The sequence below is a fragment of the Ochotona princeps genome, chromosome 17 (assembly GCF_030435755.1).
Source record: "Ochotona princeps isolate mOchPri1 chromosome 17, mOchPri1.hap1, whole genome shotgun sequence".
Classification (NCBI taxonomy): domain Eukaryota; kingdom Metazoa; phylum Chordata; class Mammalia; order Lagomorpha; family Ochotonidae; genus Ochotona; species Ochotona princeps.
Window position 1 is genome coordinate 30,719,859 of NC_080848.1, and position 22,107 is coordinate 30,741,965.

Sequence of the window (22,107 nt, forward strand, 5' to 3'; positions counted from 1 at the left end):
CTCCAGCAAGCTTTGCAAAGAGGTTAAAACACAGCAGAACCTCTGTGATCGACAAGGCAGACATTCATCATGCTACTCCATCAGGACCATTGCAGAAATAATTAGGATCTGGGCAAACTCTGGGCCTAGAGGTCAATCCAATGAATAAAGGCCTGTTAGTAGCTACTGACCAAAGGTGCAATATGGAAACCAGATGAAAAGGTAGTTCTAGAATCCTCCAATGAAAACCAGAAAGCTGTGTAAATCCCTTTGTGATCCAAGTAATCTTTCAAATGATAAAATCAACTTTGATCAGTACCCACCCATACAGGAGGTACATGCATCATTACATCAACGATGTGCTAGACTGTGCAAGAAGCCACGCCGCACACGGCTACTGTCAAGCGGACATCTGCTTGACCTGGCGGGCAGTTCACGCATGCAGTCCAGGCACAGGAGTGCCGCTTACACGGCCTGTCCACATGGCAAACCTTCAGTCAGGCTGCGGCATACAAGCCTGAGTCTCCAGCCAACAGTAAGCTGCTGAAATGGTGCTCACACTTATGGAAGAAGGGCTTGGTGGTGATTCATGTTTGTGAGCAGTATTCTCACTCTTGGTTTGCTGGGAAAAGGGTAGGGTGGGCTATCCCTGCCGCCCATGAAATTGAGTCTATATATGTATGGAAGGAAGGAACTGATCACACCCCGTGCACCCCGTGTGCTGTCCATCCTGTCCCCTGGCCCTCGCTGGTGACCAGCGGTGTTCTGTGAGGTGAAGGCTTGGTGGAGCAGCCCGTGAGGAGGGCACGGCTCAGAGCCTCTCCCACTTGGGCTACACGTGTGGCGTGGCAACAAGGCAAGCACTGTGATTTTCCACTGCTGCAGCCTGGGTCAGGATGCTGGTCTCTGCCCTCCAGCCTCCCCCATCAGACTGACACAGCGTGATCAGGAGAGCGGGCCCACATCCTAGACTGGCTGAACTGGCATGGCTGTGAAGTTCTGTATAATCCTCTCCCAGTACTGCTGTGACAAATCAGCACAAAGGGCTCAAAATGACACAAAGCTATCCTCTTGTGGTTGCAGAGGTCAAAAGACTGAAGTGGCAGGGCTGCACCCCTTCTGCAAGTTCTAGAAACAATCTGCTTCCTTGCCTCTTATGGGTCCAGTGCTGCCTATGCATTCTGTGGTGCCTGGTCCCACTGTCAAGGCCACGGGCGGCATCAGCATTCCCTCCCGCTCTTTCTCCTTTTCTGCAGTTACACTGCCTTTCGTTGCCCCCAGTCTCCAGTCTTCCTCCACAAGGGTCCTGGGGATGCTCCTGGGCCCATCCAGGGTCATGTTCCTAAGGGAACACTCGTGACCCAACCGCACCTGCCAAGTTCCCTCTGTCATGTAGACACCACCACCAGACCCGCAGAGACGGCTGTGCTTCAGGTCACTATTCTGTCTACCACAGCCACCTGCTGTCAACTGAGAATGCCTGTGTAGACGCAGTAAAGATTCTGTCTCCAAAATGTTGTACAGACAAATGACCAATAGACAAATACACAAAAATTTTAAAAATAGCTATCATTAATAATAAATGATTCTGGAGCCTGACGTGATGGCCTAGTAGCTACAGTCCTTGTCTTACATGCGCTGCAATCCCATCTGAGCACTGGTTCTAATCCCGGCAGCTCCACTTCCCATCCAGCTCCCTGCTTGTGGCCTGGGAAAGCAGTCGAGGACTGCCCAAAGCCTTGGGACCCTTCACCTGTGTGAGAGGTCTGGAAGAGGTTCCTAGCTCCTGGCTTTGGATTGGCTCAGCTTTGGCCATTGTGGCCACTTGGGGAGTCAATCAATAGATAGAAGATCTTCCTCTCTCTCTCCTCTTTGTATATCTGACTTTGCAATAAAAATAAATAAGCCTGAAAAAAAAAAGAATGAATGATTCTGTTATCTCACAGCGACAGGAGGTAAGCATCCTGAGGCCCACTGCTCCTTTCCCACAGGAGGGTTATGGACAAACGCGCACTCCCCCGAGGATGACGCTGAATCAGCCTGTGAGGCTTCCACTGTCCTTTCTCTTGCCCAAAGTTTTATAAGGCAAACTGCTATGTCTTGTTTTCCAGATCTGAATGCTTCCTTTGCTCCAATCCACTGAACCTCAACCCACATCCACACAAGAAAACCACAGCTAACAATTCATGTGGGAGCCATCATCCCAGCACATTACACTTCACTAGTGGGAGAGGGATTCCTCAGGAACACATGCTTCTGCCACCAGAGGGCGTCTCAGACCATGGATAAAGAGTAGTACCAGCAATGGGAGGTGCTAACTTGCCAGTGTAATTTCAACTGATTGAGGAGGGGATCCCTTACTCAAGCCAGCCAGATGCTGTGGAGACACCTGCGGGATGGGAGCTCAGTGCCCAGGGAACTCGCAGCTGCTTACTTAGAGCTGCATGGGCCTGAGGACTTTCCGACAACTCTGCTGCTGAGTGCCTGGGTAGCCCAGTGGATGCTGAGGGGGAGGCCAGAGGGGGGCTTTGTGAAGTTGAAGTCTCCTATGAACTCTAGCTCTTCCGCCAACGCCTGCTGCTGTCTCCAGGAGGCTAAGCAGCAGCTGCTGACCGGTACCTGCCACCCTCCCACCCAGAAGCCACCATCCACTAAGTAAAGCGTGGCCCAGGCTCTGTGCTGGGGCTTCAGGACTGACCAGGGCTGTTCTGTCAGCAACAAGCAAAGGAATTCCTGACTTCCCCAGGTGGCAGGTCCTCAACCATCTGGAGGGGCCTGGCTGTGTGGTTCATCATCCTAACCAGGAGAGATTGCAACCAGTGCCTCCAGGGCGATGCTGGCCAGGCAGAGAAGCGTGCATGCATAAGGCCCAGGCCCTGGAGATCTGCCTGTAACCAGAGAGCCCAGCAGCCCCAGTCTACCTCCAGCCCCAGGGCAGCCCGTCCAGCAAAGAAAGTGGGGCAAGCAAGTCCTTTCATCTCCTGGGGTCCCTGGAGGACTGGCTGGCTAGGGAGGGGTGGGTACAGTGGGTAGAGTGGCCACTGGGAGACTAAGGTCAAGCCGTGGCCACTGGGAGACTAAGGTCAAGCCGTGGCCACTGGGACTGGGTACCTCTTCTTCAACACAGCCCTACGAGGCTGCCCCGCCCTCCTGCCGGCCGCAGCCCTGGCTCTCTGTGCCAGAACTGAGGACAAGGGCGGGCGGGGGCCCAGTACTCCTAGGAGGATGTGAACTTGGATCCTGAGCTTCGCTGCTGCTCCCCCGATTTGTGGGGCCAGAGGTCACTTCCCTGCTAAGCCCTGTGCTGCAGTCAGTATAGCTGCTGGGGGAGTCAGGGTCACCAGGCAAAGGCCCAGACCTCAGCAGCCTCTGATCTTGCATTGGTGGGTCACCGTGGCATCTCTTACAGCAACAGGATGTCCTGCTGCTCAGGGACCTGCAGTCCTGAGCATGCGCTGTGGGAGGTGGGGGGAGGGTGCGGCAGCCTGCTCTGGGCGACTGGGACCACCCATCCTCAAGGACCATTCCTGCTGTCTCCTGCATCTGGACTCAGGCCTATAGCTGCAGGGGCCGGACTTGGCCTTGGCCCTGGTGTCTGCTACTTGTGAGAGTAACAACGTGTCCCCTGCCAGGCCACTGCACACTGCCAACTCCCATCCCCAAGATGGTTGCCTGCGGTGACCCCCTGGAACTCACAGACTTGGGGCGGGGTGGGTGCAGAAGAGAGGACCCTGAGCCTGCCAAACAAGGGTGCCTGCTGCTGCCAAAAAGCCAAAGGCCACTGAAGATGCTTCTTTTCTTACACAATCACAGAAATTGTCCCTGTGTCCCTAAGCTCGGGCTCACCGTTGGGAGGCAGCACTCTGCCGGGCACGGTCCTGCTGCCAGGACACACACACTTCATGACCCTACACCAGAACGTTGGCGGCTCCTGAGGCTGGGCTGACTGCCACACGATGTACGGAGCGGGGGGCTGCCTGTGTTTGCCTTGCCGCGACTCCGAGAAAGCGTGCGGCCAGCTGAACAGCCTCACCGGCAAACGCGAGCACTGGACGAACACATTGCCCATACACAAAAACTCATTCCTCACTTGATCTTACCTTCCTCACTGTGCTTTTCCTGTTATTTCTCTTCTTTTATACATTTCCCTGTTTAAAAAATCTAATCCAGGGGCTGTTGTTGTTGCAGAGCAGACAAAGCTGCTGCCCGTGAAGCTGCCAGGATTAGTACTGGTGCCCATATGAGATCCCGGCATGTGCAAGGCAAGGACTTCAGCCGTTAGGCTACGGCACCGGGCCCTGATGTCTAGTATTTTAAAAATGGGAAGGGTCAGAGCAGCATGGGGGCCTAACAACGTTAATCCTCTGTCTATGGTGCTGGCATTCGGTATGGATGTTAGTTCTAATCCCGGCAGCTCCACTTCCCACCCAGCTCCCTGCTTGTGGCCTGGGAAAGCAGTCGAGGATGGCCCAAAGCCTTGGGACCTTGCACCCGCGTGGGAGATCCAGAGGAAGTTCCTGGCTGTGGATCAGCTCAGCTCTGGCTATTGTGGCCACTTGGGGAGTGAACCAGTAGATGGAAGATCTTTCTGTCTCTCCTTTTCTCTATAAATCTGACTTCCCGGGCCCAGCGGCATGGCCTAGAGGCTAAAGTCCTCGCCTTGAAAGCCCCGGGATCCCATAGGGGTGCTGGTTCTAATCCCAGCAGCTCCACTTCCCATCCAGCTCCCTGCTTGTGGCCTGGGAAAGCAGTCGAGGACAGCCCAGTGCACTGGGACCCTGCACCCGTGTGGGAGACCCGGAAGAGGTTCCAGGTTCCCGGCATCGGATCGGCGCGCACCGGCCCGTTGCGGCTCACTTGGGGAGTGAATCATCGGATGGAAGATCTTCCTCTCTGTCTCTCCTCCTCTCTGTATATCTGACTTTGTAATAAAATAAATTAAAAAAAAAAATCTGACTTTCCAATTTAAAAAAAAAAGAACCGCTTGAATCCAATTTTCTACAAAAATTTATCACCACATGAAAGGATAAACGTACTTTCATCTCTTCTTCTCTAACATTTATATTCCATTTCTTTAGTATATTGGCCAGAAGCGCATTTTTTGTAAAAAGATAACAACCTGAACAGTATAGTTTTAGGTTATTGCAAAATGGCTCAAGGTGCCAAAACAGAGATTTTAGAATTAAACCCTAAGAACACAACCTTAATAATTAGAACAACACTCAACGTTGAGATGCCTGCTGTTTAGTACACATCTTGGGGACAGCTTGGCGTCACATGGCTTTTACTTCAGGGCAGCAGGAATTCCTTCCTACCACTCAGCTACAAGCCCGTGTGGACGGGGCTCAGAGCAAAATGTACAAAAAAAAAAAAAGCAGATATATTGGATAATTGGGTTTCTAACTACTGCCAAAGCAAGGACATCATACTAATCTATTTTTATGTGGTGGTATATATAAAATGTATTGCACATATGAAACATTAAAGGTGTATAACCATACTCTATTGGCTCCAATGTTCGAACGATCAAGAGGTGATCACTTTATACACAAAGACCCTGGAGTAGACCGTCCTTTGGAACACTGCAAAGCGTCCCAAGTAATGATAGACATGCAAAGGGCAACCCCAGACAATCGCTGCACACGTGCTAAGAAATTGAGATGAAGAGCTGGAACACAAGGCAGAGAAATGCGGATTCATACACTGCTGGCAGCACTGTCAACAGCCCCATGCCACCAGAACAGCTATGGAACAGCTATGGACAACGGTGGCTTACATGTCCTTGCAGGTGCACTCCAAGACACTGTATCCCGACAGGGGGAAAACAGTCATTTCCTTACTCAGATTAGAACTGCTTCCAGTAGGGAAAAAACAAAAATAACCCAAAACCATAAGAAAGGTTAAATGAACAATGTGCTTCCAACATGACCTATCGTGTAACTAAAATAACACGGACTTTATGGATTTTACTGGAAGTGCAAGAGTTCCAACCAGCACAATCACAGTGCCCAACTTTGACCTGCGTTTCTCAATGAAGAAGCAGCTGCATTGAGTTGTTTTCCTGTGCTCCTACCTGAGTAAAAATGGGCCCCAGAATGATCCAGAAGCCAGTAGGCCAATGTCCAACTAACCACCCTTGTCACCACCCTGTGCTCCAGCGATTGGCCCCGTCCTCCCAACAGCAGCACACACCCTACTTTACAGCTTGAGTTTTTGGAATGGAAATAACCGCCTCCCGGGCTCACCGTGAGCGTGGCGAGGGACATGAAGCCAATGAGGTTGTTCCACACTCTGTCAATGTCCTTCAGCAGCTGCTGCAGCTTCTCACTGCACACGGCAGTGGCCTTGATTCCCAGCTCCACGCGCTTGGTGACCCTGTACACCTCAACCACACCTGGTGGGGGAGAGGGCAGGAAGGGGTGAGGGAGATGCAGCTGGACTGGCATCCATGGCCATGAGCTGTCACCTGGGACCAGTGTTAAACTGGCCAGGGCTTGGAGCCCAGGGCCACGTTGGATGGGCCACAATACCAGCTCTGCTCCTTCCTAGCCACGGCAAATCATGGAACCTCTTTATACCTCATCTGCGAAACAGGACAGTAACAGTAATGCTTACTTCAAACAATGGCTGCGAGGATTAAATGGCTAAATATTTAAAGATACAAAACAGCTTATTAGCTTTTTAAAATTTTGTTTTCAGTTCTCTTTATAAGTCCCTAAATCTGAATCTGGAAACCTCAATAAACTGGCTGAAAATGGGAACAGTACAAGTTCAAGATACTCAAATGTTAACAGCATCACAAAGTAACACCTGCCCCGCTCTGCATCCCCAAGGGGCGTCTCCCTCCCTCTGCATACTGAACACAGCACAGCAGGGCTCTCTGCCCTGTTGGCTGGCTTCTTCAAGCAGGTGCCCTCACATTCTAAGGGCAGCCCCAACCGAGTAATGTGCCAGCCAGAGATGGGCACCTCCAGACTCACTCCTGCAGGGCCCGTGCAGCCTCCCACATAGCATGATGGCTTCCCCCTCCTTCCCTGGGGAGGTGCAGGCAATGTATCTCCTAGGACAAATGAGGGGCTGTCTAACAGTCTTCTCTAGGTGGCAGGGAAATGCACCTGCGTGTGTAGAACTGTGCCTGACTAGCGCAACAAAAGCTTTTGCAAGATGGCAGGTGGAGAGCAGAGAGAACTGGCCCTCACCAGCCACTCTCCTGGCCTAATTTTTTGAGCACCTGCTAATGTGCCAAGCCCTAGGTTAGGTGTTGGGCACAGCAGTGAACATGCCACACCCCAAACCATGCCTCCTTCCTCTTGCAGCAAATGCAAGAATAAGTAAAACATCTAAGACATTAGAGGTGACAGGACTCAGGAGATGGGGACGGAGAGGGGATATGACTGGAACAAGAGTTGCAGGGCAGACTTCATTCAGAAGGTGACGTCAGAGTGAGGGTGCAAACGTAATTAGAGTGCAGAATGCAGCTCTGCTTGTGGATGAGGCTCACGCTGAGCTGGGGAGGACATAGCTGGACTGGACGGGATATAGCTGAGAGTAGCCAGGAAGGGAAGCAATCATGGAGGGTGGAGGGGAATAACCCCCAGGCATGGGAGGCACTGAGTGCAGATGAAATCATTTCATTTCCCTCTTACTAGTGCACAGTATTTCCTAAGCCAGGAACACAGGCGTAATTTTACATTGTTACTATTATGTACAGAATATGGGCTATGAAACTGCCACCGAGACCTCAGGGCAAATGCGGTCTGACCCTCAAATGCACATGCTACGTGCTTCAGTCCTATGTAGCGTGTGAGATGAAGCTTCGCCTTTTTAATGTACAGGGAAAAGAAAAATCCCACACAGTATGATGTTTCTGAATAGGTAAAATATGAAAGAGCGTACCTAATAAATACTCCATGCCTTGAGCCGACTGAATGACCTCTGTGCACACAGAACTACTACTGATCCCGTTTAAGGTGTCATTTGCCTTCTTGATGACCTGCAAGAAATCACATCATCTTAGGTAACTGAGCAAAGTCCTGCAATCTGTCTCTGACCCAGAACCCCAGCCAGAGCAGTGACCAACTGGCCTGCCTGTGCAACTGCTCAGGAGGACTCAGCATAACCTCAGAGAAACACCAATTCCATTTCTCTAGGAGAGACAGAGCCCTCCAAGCAACGTGTTACTGTCAGCATGGTGAGAGCAGGGGATGCTGACATGCAAACCACCATGGCTTGCAGTGTGAGCGGCCTCACTTGAGAGGCATGACTACCCCAAGGTGCACTTGGCCCAAGGCCACCGAAGGCAAGTACTGTCCACTCCGACTCAACAAGAGCGGAACACCTCAACAGGGCCCACACAGAAGTGACATACTCACCTCCAGGGCACTGCCCAGGCACCGCTGCCACTCATATGCATATCTCTCACTCTCCTGTGGAGTTCATAAAAACATCTGGGTTAAATGGGCAAGCCTGGAAATCCTCTCTACGACATTGGGCCATTCAGAGCTCGGTAGACTTTCCTTTCCATTCAGGTAGCTGAGGTCAAGCAGCTTGTCTTTCTGAACCTACTAATAATTACTTCTAGTTATTAATAACCCTAACACTTGGGCACATGGCCTGCACATCTGAGACGATTGCCAGGAGCTTCCTCCTGCTAATGTCGCTGCCCCTGCTGTGTCAGCAGCAGTGTAAGCCTGCCTTGTGAGGCCCCTGGCCTCACCACCACAGTCAGTCAATGTGTGTGCATGTGTGCTGGGCCCGGGCTGTACGATGCTGCCCTCTCCTGTCCTTCAAGGGGCCCAACGATGCCCCAAAGCAAGAAGTCCCAGTGTTCACTGAGCAGCTGCCAGCACCTCCCTTCTCTGAACCGCGACACATGAGTGCAGACTTGGGGTCACTGCCTTCTCCCAGCTGACACCACACTTGGGGTGCATCTGCCCCAGGGCTTCCTGCTACCATCCCAGAGACCTCGCTCTTGTCCGCTGTCTGGTGTCTTTTTGCCCCTTGTTTGCCCCTGGAGAAGCTCACAGTATTCCCTGCTGGGGCTTCCAGCGTGGCCAGGCTTCCCCTGGTGCCCCCATACCTCCACCCCTTTCCGGGCCCGCCTGCTCACCTCCACCTCGCCTGTGAGGTCCTTGTACTTGTCCCGGATGACGGGCAATGCAGGCTTCTCACTCAGGGTGTTGGAGCGGTCTCGGAAGGCCTGTTCCAGGGCCGGGGAAGGGGAGGAGCGGCTGAGCTCCTTATCGCCAAGGCTCAGACTCCTTTTGTGTGATCCTGGAGGAGGAGGACGGACACGCACAGCTCAGTACCTGCCCCTGGAGCGTGGGGCAAGCACAAGCACCCTGGGCCAGCACAGCCCCTTCTTCCAGTAGCAGCTGGGGAAGCTGCCCCTGGAGTCCTCCCGACCATCCTCAGTCATGTGACTCCGGGCTGTCACCACCCTGGCACAGCCATCTGGAGGGCGTGGGCGCCATGGTATCAGCTAGTCCTCAGCTCTGGCTGTCCAGCTGGACCCCTCAATGGGCCTGTTGAAATGAACCCTCCCCACTGACACAAGATGGGCTCAAACTCACTTCCGTGACTGAATGCCAGTGACTAAGGCAGGTCAGCTGCAGACAGGAAGTGTGGACTTCTGTAAGACAGTCTAGCTATCGGGGTGTTCTTACTCCACTCCCTTTGGCTGTCCAGAAGTGGCAATGCAGGACTATTGCTGCTGGGCATTACAGCTTTTCAAAACCAACTAGAAACCTGACCATCGAATCCGAGTTTTATTTCACATTTAAAAACAAACTAACAAAAAAACCAAAAAGACAAAATAGAACCAAACTTGCAAGTGTGTCAATCCCAGCAGTCCTGCAGGGCAGATGTGTAGCTGATGGCTACCACGGTGGCTGGAGAAGGGTGGAGTTTGCCTCCAACCAAACCCGGAACGGATGGCGGAATTCTGGCGGGCCCCTCAGGCTGTGAGACCACCGCTGCACCAATGAGGGGCACAGACCCATATCCCCCCACCAGTAAGGGCTGAGGCGACCCCGTCTTGGCTTCCGTGTCAAGAATTTAAAAAGCCCCTTCCCCGTCTCTTCCATGCTCTTCTTCCTCTACAGCCCGCTCCTTCACGTCTGTCCTTTCTGCTGCATGGGGAAGGGAAGCCTGTGACCGTGGCTCCCTGAAATAAAGGCCATCTAAACTCTTTTCATATATTTGGCTGAGTTATTCTTTCCCTGGTGGTCGGCGAATCTAACATTTGGCCAGCGGCAAATCTAACAGTAGCCACCACAGCACGGCCTGGAGCTGAGCAACGCTGGCTGTGGCTAGCCAGCAGCGGCCCAGTGGACCTGTTCCCAAGTGGATCGCTTCTGTTCCCCCGGGAGCTTTGGAAAGGGTGCCCCCTAAGTGAGCAAGCCAGTGAGTGGCAGCCATACACCATGCTCGTGATTAGTCTCCAAGTGGTTGAACTCAGTTCAATCTTAAGCAAAACTTTGGTACAGCCTACCTGTGGGGCTGAACATTTCACTGCCTGTTTGGCTAGGGCACAACGCTTTATTCTCCAGAGAGAACGCCTGACACCTCAGTGGGAAACACCAGCATTGGGAGACTCACCTTGGACAGACAGGTCAAAGGTCGCCAGCTCGCTCTTGATCATCTCTTCACTGGATTTCATCTTACTTTGTGACGTGGCTACCAGAAAGTCGAATTTGCTAATTTTGGGCTTTTCGCTTTGGAACTCCCCAAAGTCGTCGGAGCATTCCTTGGGGGTCTCGTAGGAGGCGCTGCTGGAAGCTGGACTGAGACACGTGCTCTCCGGGCCCTGCTCGGCGGCGGGCAGGTCCTGCCTCGTGAACTCTTTGTAGTCCCTGCTCTCATATTCCTTTGGCTCGCTGGCCGGTGGGATCACGTCTTGGAAACTGGCGAAGGCGGGGAAGGCACTGTCGGGCAGCGCATCTTCACTGGAAAAGGTGGAGGCTTTGGAGAGCGAGGCCATGGCGACACTCTCAGAGCTGCCAAAGGAAGTCTCTTGCTTTTGCAGGCCGGAAGGGGATGAGGAGGACCCACTGCCTGCTGAGAGGACAAATGGAGAGGGTTTTCTACCCTGGGACGCATCCTCCCTGTCTGACCAGTCACAGCTTGTGAGTGAGCTCACTGCAAAATTGCTACTGTAGCTTCCAAAAGCGGCATATTTTAAGTCCTCTATATCTGAAAGGGAAATAAGACCCCGCAGTTAGAGGCAGGCTCATGACCCAGTGCCCTAAACTCCGAACAAGCCAGATGCCTGGCAGATCTAGATTTAGATTTGGGCTATGGTGGAGTTAGTTACATTTAGAATTTTGCACTAACAATGAAGGGAGCTGGACTGCAAAAATCTGATCTTAAAAAAAAAAAACAACTCACATTAGCCTCGAGTTGGCATTTGTATATAGTCACAAAGAATCATTTTCTTTGGATGTGAAAATAATACCCCCCCCCAAAAAGTGAGTGATTCCTTTACTAATATATATACCTTTTCTATGAGTCACTTCATAAATTGTTCTTATCATTCTTATCATTCAAAATGTGCTTGCACATCCCTGTCTAAAAGTGTGTCTTCATTTTAATTTACTAGAAAATGTTTCTTTAAACCCTTTGGTGGGCTTTTTTCCGGTGGCGGAGTCAAGGAAGCCGCGCAGAAATGGCGCCTCACCAGGGGAAGGAGGAGGAGCAGGTCAACAGCCTCGGGCCTCAGGTGGCCGAGGGGAGAATGTCTTTGGGGTCTGCCACATCTTTGCGTCCTTCAATGACACCTTTGTCCACGTCACTGATCTTTCTGGCAAGGAACCCACCTGCCGTGTGACTGGTGGAATGAAGGTGAAGGCTGATCGAGATGAATCCTCACCATATGCTGCCACGTTGGCTGCCCAGGATGTGGCCCAGAGGTGCAAAGAGCTGGGCATCACTGCCCCACATATCAAACTGCGGGCCACAGGAGGAAATAGGACCAAAACCCCTGGACCTGGAGCCCAGTCAGCTCTCAGAGCCCTTGCCCGCTCGGGGATGAACACTGGGCAAATTGAGGATGTCACCCCAAGCCCCTGCGACAGCACCCTCAGGAAGGGGTGTCGCCGTGGTCACCGCCTGTGAGCAGGACTCCCCACATAATTTTCTGTTAATAAATGGTCATCATGTAAAAAAAAAAAAAAAATATATATATATATATATATATATAAACCCTTTGGTGGAGGATTAAGCCTACAAAGTGAATGGTAGGCATGTTATCACAAAAATTAAAAGGGGGGGAAGAAACAAGAGGAGGGGGCGGCCAGGAAGTATCACTATGGGCTGACCACTATGCGTGGGGTAGTGAAATCTGTCCTCTCTCCAATAAGATGCTGGACTTTATGCTTGGTAAATACCTCCAATGAAAGAATGTCAACTGAATTTGAATTATGGAAATGCAACAAGGTGGAGCAATCCGCCGTGGGGGGAGGGCGTGGGGAATCCCAGTGCATAAAAAATGTATCACATAATGCAATGTAATTAATTTAAAAAAAATGAAATGCAATAAAAATTTGTTTAAAAAAAACCCCCAAATCCATGAAAAAAAAAAATCTGTTCTCTCTCTACACCAAACACCTGTTCAAATGAAACACGTGCGACAATGTAAATAAAGGGTGACAGTCCCTCAAAACTAAAGTGGTACTGTCTCCTAAGTTTCCACCAATTATTAGGATTTTTTTTTTGTGTTTGCTTCAGCAGCACATGTACAAAAATAGAAAATTCTGTCTCAGAAATAAGAGATTTGAATCAAGCAGGTACTTACCAGTTTTTTTTTGGGGGGGGGGTCAATTTGGATGTCACATTGCTGTGATGGCATATGGGCAAAGACAAAAATCTAATCTACCTTGGGCCTTAACAAAGCATCAGAGGTCTGTGACGTGCACAGCTCCCATTTCTCTTTCCACCCTGTGCCCGACCCCATGCTTTCAAACGGGGTGTAGCAACTACGGAACACCAAATGCCGGGACAAAGTCATCTCACATGTCTCCTTCCTCAGGTGTCATTTCAGAGGCACGCACACGGGTTCCTTCACTTGGATGGACCTGCTCGAGCTCGCTCCCGCCACACACCATTTGTGTGACCTTCTGAACATCACATGCCTGAACCTGGCATGACCTTGAGCTGGGCAATGCAAAGATCATGCACTTGGAGGGGCCATGCGCCCGCAGTCAATGGTGATGGGTGCACCCAAGGTGGCGAGCTACCCGGAGCTGCTGGTGGAGGCTTGGCATGGCGCGGCGGCCTCTACCTTCACTGGACACAGGCCCTGAGGTGGGATTCCTTCAAGGTGAAAACCAAAAGTACACTTTTGGGCCCGGCGAGGTGGCCTAGTGGCTAAGGTCTTTGCCTTGCATGCGCCAGGATCCCATATGGGTGCTGGTTCTAATTCCGGTGGCCTTACTTCCCATCCTTTTTCCTGCTTGAAAAAGCAGTTAAGGATGGCCCAAAGCCTTGGGCCCCTGCACCTGCGTGGGACATCTGGAAAAGGCTCCTGGCTCTGGATTGGCTCAGCTCCTGGCTCTGGATTGCAGCCACTTGGGGAGTCAATCAATAGACGGAAGATCTTCCTCTCTGTCTCTCCACCTCTCTGTATATTTGACTTTGCAATAACGGTAAAATAAATCTTAAAAAAAAAATACACTCCTCAGTTAGTGGTGTTGCTCAGCAAAGTGCTTTTTGCTTGTTTTAAAAAATGCAGTCTACTGAGGCTTCATGAGGCTGGCAGACTGAGGACCAAGAAGGCTCACTGACAGCCCTTCCCTCAGACACTGTGGACATGTCCTAGGAGGAAAATGCGCCCAGCTTCTGGGGCCTACATTTGCCACATGAAGCCAGTAGGGAGCACCCTGGATCTTCACCTTGCTATTGCAGCAACACTGCATGGTTTACAAGAGGCTCACGTACTTTCACACCCCCTTTTAAGTAGATTTATTTATTTATTTAAAAGCACTGTTACAGTGAAAGAGAAATATCTTCTAGCTACTGGTTCACCCTCCAAATGACCACAACGGCTAGGACTGGCCCAGGCCAAAGCCAGGAGCTTCATTCAGGCTCCCGTGTGGACACTGGGTTCAACGGACTTGGGCAATCCCCTGCGGCTTTCCCAGGCCATTAAGCAGGGAGCTTGATTGGAAGTGGAGGAACTGAGTCTTGGAATAGCACCTATACACAGGATTCTGGTGCCACAGATGGCAGCTTAATACATTATGCCACATCATCAGTCTTTCCACGGCTCTTGTAACAGAAAACTCCAAGTCTCTCTCTAACACTGACTAGCAAAAGGGCACTATAAATTAATAAGAGTGGAAAACACTAGATGGACAAGAAGTCAATCAGTGAATAACAAGTATCTTTGACAGAATAATAGTGTATTTCAAAATTTGTAGGGGGGGGAAAGATTCAAGTGAAAAATGTACGGTTTAGACGGATGGAATTGAGCCTCTGGAAGAGATGCTCCCCTAGCGTCTTTCTGTCACCTTTTTTCCTCCCTCTGGTTCTAGGGAGCAGGGGGCGACAGTCAGGAGGCAGAAGAGAGGAGGCCTGACCTGCCTTCACAGAGTACACGCAGAAGGCTGTTTCGTAACACAGATACTATTACTCTCCCACAAGGCTCTTGGAGAAATTACGGAACCTCATCTAATAACAAGTAGCAATTTTCCTAGAAACCAAAGATAAACTTAATGAAAAGAATTGCCATTTAAACATGGTAACCAAGTTGCTATAGTAATAGACCTTTTTGTGCACTCGTGTAACTAGAAAGACAGGTGCAACTGTAACTGACTAATCTCGTCATGTATAACACACTGTAAGCAACAAGGGATGAGCTTGGCAGAGGAGGTTCCAAGCATTTTTCTGACTATGCAGTCCTTTAATAAATGTCATTTTTTCTTGCATCGAATATTTTGCCTTTTGGAACAACCCACAGAAATGACCAAGTGAAAAACTAAAAACTGAAAGGCTAAAATATTTTATACTCCCCTCCCCCCCCAAAAAAATCCCAGTAAACATTGAAGATTTAATATAACCAGGCCTCAAAACTGCATTTTAAATTGATTCCTGCTTATTTACTGGCTCCTGTGGCCTACAGAAATAATTCACTTGAACATCTAACTACTTAAATCGCTATTACAGACAGAATGTAAGTCAACAACTCTTACCTAACACTTGGCTCTAAGCTTAGCATTTAAAAATCATATGACTGTAGAACAGTATTTCCTGGCGTAATCATTATTGATTTGTAAACCACTTCCTAAGAAAAATGCAGTATATGAGGTTCACTGAATGCAAATTAGAGCAAGAAACTCCACTCCTGTGTCGGGGATCTGCTTTTCTAAGCAGCCCAGTTTCGGGTGTTACTGCGTAATGGTCTATTTACCTTAAAGACTGCGAAAGAATGACAATATAAATGGTAGAAGCTCTATCTCGAAAAAAGATGTGGAATAACCTAGATTTTACTTTGTAATTTCTGAAGTTATTATAGATGGGTTTTCAATTTGACAGCTGCATTCTGAAAATTGTAAAGGAAAAAGGAATGGAAAATCAGTGCAATAAAATGACTGGAGAATCACTCCTCTACTCGCAATTCTACAGGAGAACCTGCGTGCTATGCCAGGTAGAGCTCAAATTGTACACAGATAATATGCCAAATTGTGTACTTCAATACACATATTCGTTTGCAACCAGGAATGTCCTATTACCAAGGCCAGAGGAATAAACTATACAATCTGTTTTCCATCATGGTTCTTAAAGTGAGATGTAGATTCCTTGCTTTTGCTGGCAAGTAACCCTATCAGCCTCTTCCATAACCTCTATTCAATTCTCTTTTGAATGGATGTTGCACATAGAAACCCGGAAAGCCAGACCTGCTCCCACCGATGGCTCTGAAGCTGTGATCGTGTGGCCTCGTGATGAGGGGCTCCCGGTGGTTTTTGAGGAAGGAGTTTGCAGTCGAGGGGGAGACAGGTGTGGAAATGTTAGCATTGCCAAGGGTTTTAGAGAGCAATTCAAATGCTCACGGGACTAAGCACGTAGTACCTTTTAGTACCTTAACACTCGGACTATTGGCACACTACAGTGTCTCTCCGACCCTGGCCCTGTGAATCTGTCCTGAACTTATCCAGGAAGCTTGGTTATACTGATACTCTTTTCAAAGAAAAAAGATTTGTTTGAAACATGAAGTGACAGAGAGAGAGAGAGAGAGAGAGAGAGAGAATGAGAATGAATCATCACCCACCTTCTGGTTCACTCTCTAAATGTCTAGCAACAGCCAGGTCTCCCCTATGGGTGGCAGGACCTTAAGCACTGGGATCCCCACCTGGGTAGCCAGCACCAGGACGGGCACTCTGAGAAGGAACGCGGCTGCTTCAAGGGCAGCTTCATCTGCTGTGCCTGTCGTTATTGTTATATTCTAAAATGAAGAAAGGATTTTTCAAGTTTGGCTTATTCTTACCACTAACCTTCTTTCAGCCCTCCTAAAATTTTCTTGAAACAATGAGTCCAGGGGCTGGTAATGTGGAATAGTGGGTTAAACTGCTGCCAGTGACATGAGCATCTGACAGGGGTGCCAGTTCAAATCCCTATTATTCACTTCCCATCCATCTCCCCGTTAATGGCCTGGAAAAAGCAGAAAGCAGAAGATGGCCCAAGGCACCGGCCCCGGCACCTTCATGGCAGATCTGCATAGGGTTCCAGGCTCCTGGCTTCAGCCTTGGCCCCATCATGGCCATTTTAGTCATGTGGAGAGTGAACCAGTGGAAGACTGAGCTCAATCTCCCTCTCCCTCTAAATTTTGCTTTTCAATCAGTAAATCTTTATAAACAAGATAAGAGCCCAGTGTGATGGCACAATGGCTAAAACCCCCTCCTGGTTCTGCATTTCCCATCCAGCTCCCTGCTTGTGGCCTGGGAAACCAGTCAAGGACAGCCCAAAGCCTTGGGACCCTTTGCCTGCTTGGGAGACCTGGAAGAGGCTCCTGGTTTCGGATCGGCTCAGCTCCAGCTGTCAAGGCCACTTGGGGAGGGAACCAGCGGCTGGAAGATCTTTTACTTTGTAAATCTGCCTTTCCAATAAATAAATAAATAAATCTTTAAAAAAAGAAAAAACCTTACTTTCCACCACCTAAATGAACAAGGATGGCAGGCCACGTCCTAACGTAAGCTGACACTGGCAGGGTGACATGCTCTGCAGTTCAAGCATGCAGCCTCTACCAGCAAACTCAGTCCAATCCAGGCATACAGACCGAGCACTTCCCATTACACAGATTACCATGCATTCCCTGGGCTCACAAATCCATCTTAGCACATCAGATGGTTTCAAGTTTGCAATTATCTGGTTACCAAGTATCTCTGTCCCTCATTTCTCTCCATCCCACTCTTCTGACTTTGCTCCTTCTCTGAAGAGCTTAACTCCTAGTACAGACAGCTCTGTAATAAAATCCACTCTCTACACTGTCATCCTGCTATGGAAGGTCATATTAAGGTCTACATATAAGAAAAATTCATTTAAGGTTAAGGGCAAGTGTCTGGTTTAGTGGTTAAGACAGTGCTTGTCTATCTCCTATCAGGGCATCGGGGTCTGAGTCCTGGCCTGGCTCCCAAGTTCAGCTTCCTGCTAATGTGCCCTTTGGGAGACAGCAGTGACGGCTCAAGCAGCTGAGTCCCTGCCACCCAGCAGGGATTGGTCTAAGCTGTCGGTTCCCTGTTTCAGCCTGGCCCCAGCCTCAGCTGTTGGAGGCATCTGGAGAGTGAATCGGCAGATGGGATCTCTCTGCCTCTCAAATAAACAAAGTAAAATCTAAAGTTATATTTTAATCCCATGCCACACTAAAACCATAGTGATGGATTCATTACAAAGGGAAAAGAATAAACTGCATCAAAACATCCTTAGGAGACAGGTGCTTGAGGAGACAAACCCAACAGGGAGAAACCAGGTTATTTCTTTGGGCTTTTGGCCTAACCTTGAAAAAGCACAAAGTACACACATCCCCACACTTTCAAAATATGCCAAGGAATTATTTATTAACACAGGACTTACAGATCACAAAAGAGTGGTACAGAAGAGGTGGAAAGAGAGTTATCAGGCGAGCATGCAGATCAGTGTTGGCAGAGGGATATACGAGAGCCAGTTTGAAAGGGCACACTCACACAGAAAAGGTTCAAGTTGAAAAAAAGACATCAGAAAAACAGCCCCCAAAAGGCGCTGAATTCAAATACAAATATTCTCAATGTCAAAGAAGGGCTACTTTACAGGTAAGGAGGAAGCTGCAGCAGTCTCGCTACCCCTTTATGGATGTCACAAGCCAGAGAGAGCTCTTGCTGCTAACAAAACCTGCTGATTTTAATGACTGCACATGGAGAAACCTCAGTGCCAGGGGGAGACAAAATTTAGGAGGTGGGAGGAAAGCAGCCTGGTAGAAAGTATATGCAGCAAGAGTTCAAAGGGTTAAATGTAAAACGCAGAGAAATCCGGCAATGTAACCAGTATTATCTATCTTTCATACAGAGCATTACAGCAAGAGTTGAAAGAGACAGTATCCCCTTTAGAGTTAAGTTAGGATTTCTAAGTAGATTAAGGTCGATGGCCAGCCGCCTGCCAGGCTTTCTTCTTTTTTCATCAGCCCATTTCTGATTTCTCCAACGAGAAGTACATTAACCCTTAATCTAGGAGAGCAAGAAATACTGTGGGGAACATGAGGCTAAAATAAAACCAGGCAGTGTTGGACAAGTCCTCGTCACCTGGACTTAAATGAACACGTCCTGGCCACCTGGTATCTTTAATACCACCAGGTGTCTGCGACACGGCTGTCGGGCTCACAGGTCCGAGGCCAACCCCTTCACCAACCGCTCTAAGGGGATACTGCCCCTTTCCGACGGGAGGGTTACAGATCACCAGGAGCCAACGGTCTGCTGCCAGCAACAGCCTCCTGCTGAAGAGGGCTGGCTGAGACCTTACAGATTTCAAGCTGGGAATGCGGTAAACATACAGCAGAGAACATAAGCAGAGATTGTTCAACAAGTCAACCGGAACAAGATCAGTCAGAGAGCCAACCTCCCCTCCCCAAATAGAGTGGAAAACAAAAAGACACCCCACCCCCCACCCCAGACTCATCTCATAAAGACACCTGGGTTGGCACTGTGAAAGAATATAGATTCATTTTCAGAAAAATAGCTTCTAATAACTTCAGAGTCCAAAAGGCTAGTATACACATCATCAGATTTTTAAATAAAAACTGAATACTGTTGTTCAAAAATCAGAGTACTCTGCAACCAACTGCGGAGACTTAAGCAGTCCGTACAGAACAAACACGAAACTGTTCTATCGAATAAATAGCAATCCCCAAAACAGCGATGTTTCTGAAGAAAAGTGCCATCATCATCATCAACATAATAATAATAAAGATACTAAGCACATAAGGGTTCATACAGCCCTTGGCACTTACAAAATCTCTTAGCAAGCAGCAGCCAAAAACACATGACATCTCTGCCACCCTGCTCCTGGACTCAGCGGCCGATTTAACAATCCTACTAACCGCTACAGGATGCACGCTCCCCAGAGCTATGACATAGTAGACTAAGCCACCACCTGAGACAAGAGTGTTGGTTTGGATCCCAGATACTCACTTCTGACCTAGGAAAAGCAGCAGAAGATGGCATGAGTGCTTGGGCCCCTGAACCTATGTGGGTGACACAGATGTAGTCTCAGGTTCTTGGCTTTGGCCTGGCCCAGCCCTGGTCATTGAAGCCTTCTGGGGAGTAGATGGAAGGTATCTTTTTCTCTGCCCCCCCCAACCTTTTAATCAAATAACTCTTCAACAAGTAAATAAAGGATGCATGAAATTGTCCTATGATTTATCAATCTGAAATATGCAAAAGTACTTTGTAATTTCTGCCTGAACCTGTAAACTTCAAAGTGTCTTATATGTCCCTTTCCAGCTAAAACACAAAAACAAAACAAAAACTTCATATGCATGATACATTTTCCAGAATACAGTAATACTGATAGTCTCCATTACGAAAGGCCACAAAATAGGTTATCTTTCTATATATGTATCAAAAAACAAAACAAAAACTAGGACACTTGGGAATCTACTTTTTAGGACAGGAAGCTAGACTAGAGAACAAACCGCTACATGTAAACCACACAGAATCTAAAGAGGGCGTCCCAAGATGCTGGCGAACATCTCAGCAAGTTAGGAGCCACCCAGTCCTAGCAGCTGCAGAGCTCAGCTGTAGCTACACTTGATCCTTCAACAGAGCTTCATCCTTCTGGCAAGAGTTAACATTGCCTGTGCTCTGCTGCCAGACCCTGACACATGCAACACCACAGACCAGCTTTTAACTGCTTCTGCTCTTGAAGATATTGGCAAACTGTGGGGCAACGGGTCATACTTTTCCACTTTCTTGGCATAACCAGACTTGGTTTCTGAAACAGAATGCCATATTGGCAAGTGCTGCATATACCCGTGAGAAGAAAAAAGGAGGGAAACACTGACTTCGCTCACAGAAATGCAGCAGCTCTGCTGACACGGCAAGGCCTGTCAGTGTCCGCAAGGGAGGCGCACTCCGCAGTAGGTCTTCACGTGCCTCGAATACCAAGTTGGTATGAGATTTCCAATAAAAACCAAACCTAAATTCCATAACAGCCAAGCTGTCTCCACATCGGAGCATCTGCAAAATCTAATTTCCCATTGCCTTAAGAAACTGCTCAATTATGAGAAATCCCTAACGGCCGCAGGCCAGGGCCTCACTCTTCTGTAGAGCAACACCCACCGAACCACCTTTGAAATCTATACCAGCATCACCAGAGCAATCTCACCAGTTCCTCACCTGCAGCAGGAAGGTGCTGGCCACTAACTGTTGGCAAATCCAAAGAGCTATCAGACATGACATGCTTAAGATCTCCTCCTACATCAGCCAGTTTCATGTCAAACTGGACAGAGAGCGCGTCTTCCGAGTCCTCTTTGCCAACACTGCTGCCGCCGATGGAGGGCAGATCCAAGGACTTCACGGACGCAGAGTCCTCCTTGGTGGACCTGAAGGCCACTGCTTTCTCTCCCAGGGACTTGTCCGAGCTCAGGGAAGAAAACTTGTTGGAGTGGAAGTCAGCAAAATCGTCATCACTTTTTCCTGAAGGAGTGCTATCTTTCAGTTCATCAGCACCTAGCCCAGACCCTTCCAGGGAAAGCTGTCTGAAGACGTCGTACTTGCTGGGGGCAGCAGTGGAGCTCTGTGAGCCCTGGACAGTGCTGCCCAAGCTGCTGGAGACGGGGATGGGACTGGTTTCCTCTTTCAGGGCATCGTATCTGTCCTCTGCCTTTGGCTCTGACGAAATAGAGCTGTTACCAAAAGCCATAAAATCTGCAAAGTCATCCTGCTCCCCAACAGATGCTGGACCAGAATACTCCCCGAAAAGGTTGAATTCTCCAAAGTCATCAGCCAAGCTAGAAGTCTTAGTTGATGCTGGTGCTGTCGTAGTTGCGGCAGAACCTGTCGGCTGTGGCCGCGTGGAAACAGGTTTTGATGCACTAAATGTGGCTGAAAAAGACAATGGTTTCTCACTACTGCAATTAACTGAGGAAAACATATCAAGATCGGCTAAGTTCAGGGGAGTTTTCACATGCGTTTGCTGCTTCTGTTGCACAGTTCCCACGGGGAAGGAGGCTGGGAAAGCTTTGTCTTTTGTCGGTGGCTCTAGTGGGGATACATTGTCGGCTGTTTTGAAATCAGTGAACCCATCATCTGTTCCTGAGGATTTGAATTCTGCAAAGCTTTCTTCTGAAAGAGAAAAACCCAGCTGAGTAAATAGGACTGGCCACCAGAAAACTAACTAACAGCACAATTACAACAATTCTTTCATAGACTTTTACAACTGGCTTGGCACTCCTTAATGGGTTTGAACCCTGTCAAGCTATCATTTTTCCTTCTCTCATGCTGCCAGTGCTTGACCTCCCCACCAGGGCCACGTCCCTCAGTGGGCCAGCAGCCCCTCTGTCAAGACCAGGGGCTAGCCAAACCTAGCAAGAGTCACAAGGAGGTGCTGGAAGCTTCATCAGAGGCCCATTACAATAGTAGCCCTTTAAAGATGAAATATGCTACTTGA

General features: G+C 49.1%; 1 protein-coding gene and 1 pseudogene across 17 annotated transcripts in view; one reads left to right on the top strand and one right to left on the bottom strand.

The window, feature by feature from the left end:
* Positions 1-22,107, bottom strand: part of SYNRG (synergin gamma) — a 72,169-nt gene that overhangs the window by 6,179 nt on the left and 43,883 nt on the right. For 14 of the 17 annotated variants that reach the window (XM_058675515.1, XM_058675523.1, XM_058675514.1 and 11 more), the window contains 6 exons: positions 20,835-21,782; positions 10,579-11,172; positions 9,089-9,252; positions 8,352-8,405; positions 7,876-7,972; positions 6,225-6,373 (listed from right to left, as the gene is read on the bottom strand). In XM_058675515.1, the coding sequence (XP_058531498.1) occupies positions 6,225-6,373; positions 7,876-7,972; positions 8,352-8,405; positions 9,089-9,252; positions 10,579-11,172; positions 20,835-21,782 (2,006 nt within the window). The remainder of the gene's footprint in view (positions 1-6,224; positions 6,374-7,875; positions 7,973-8,351; positions 8,406-9,088; positions 9,253-10,578; positions 11,173-20,834; positions 21,783-22,107) is intronic. The other 3 variants (XM_058675522.1, XM_058675529.1, XM_004590945.4) reach the window with 1 other exon arrangement.
* LOC105942140 (small ribosomal subunit protein uS11-like) lies at positions 11,645-12,154 on the top strand (annotated as a pseudogene).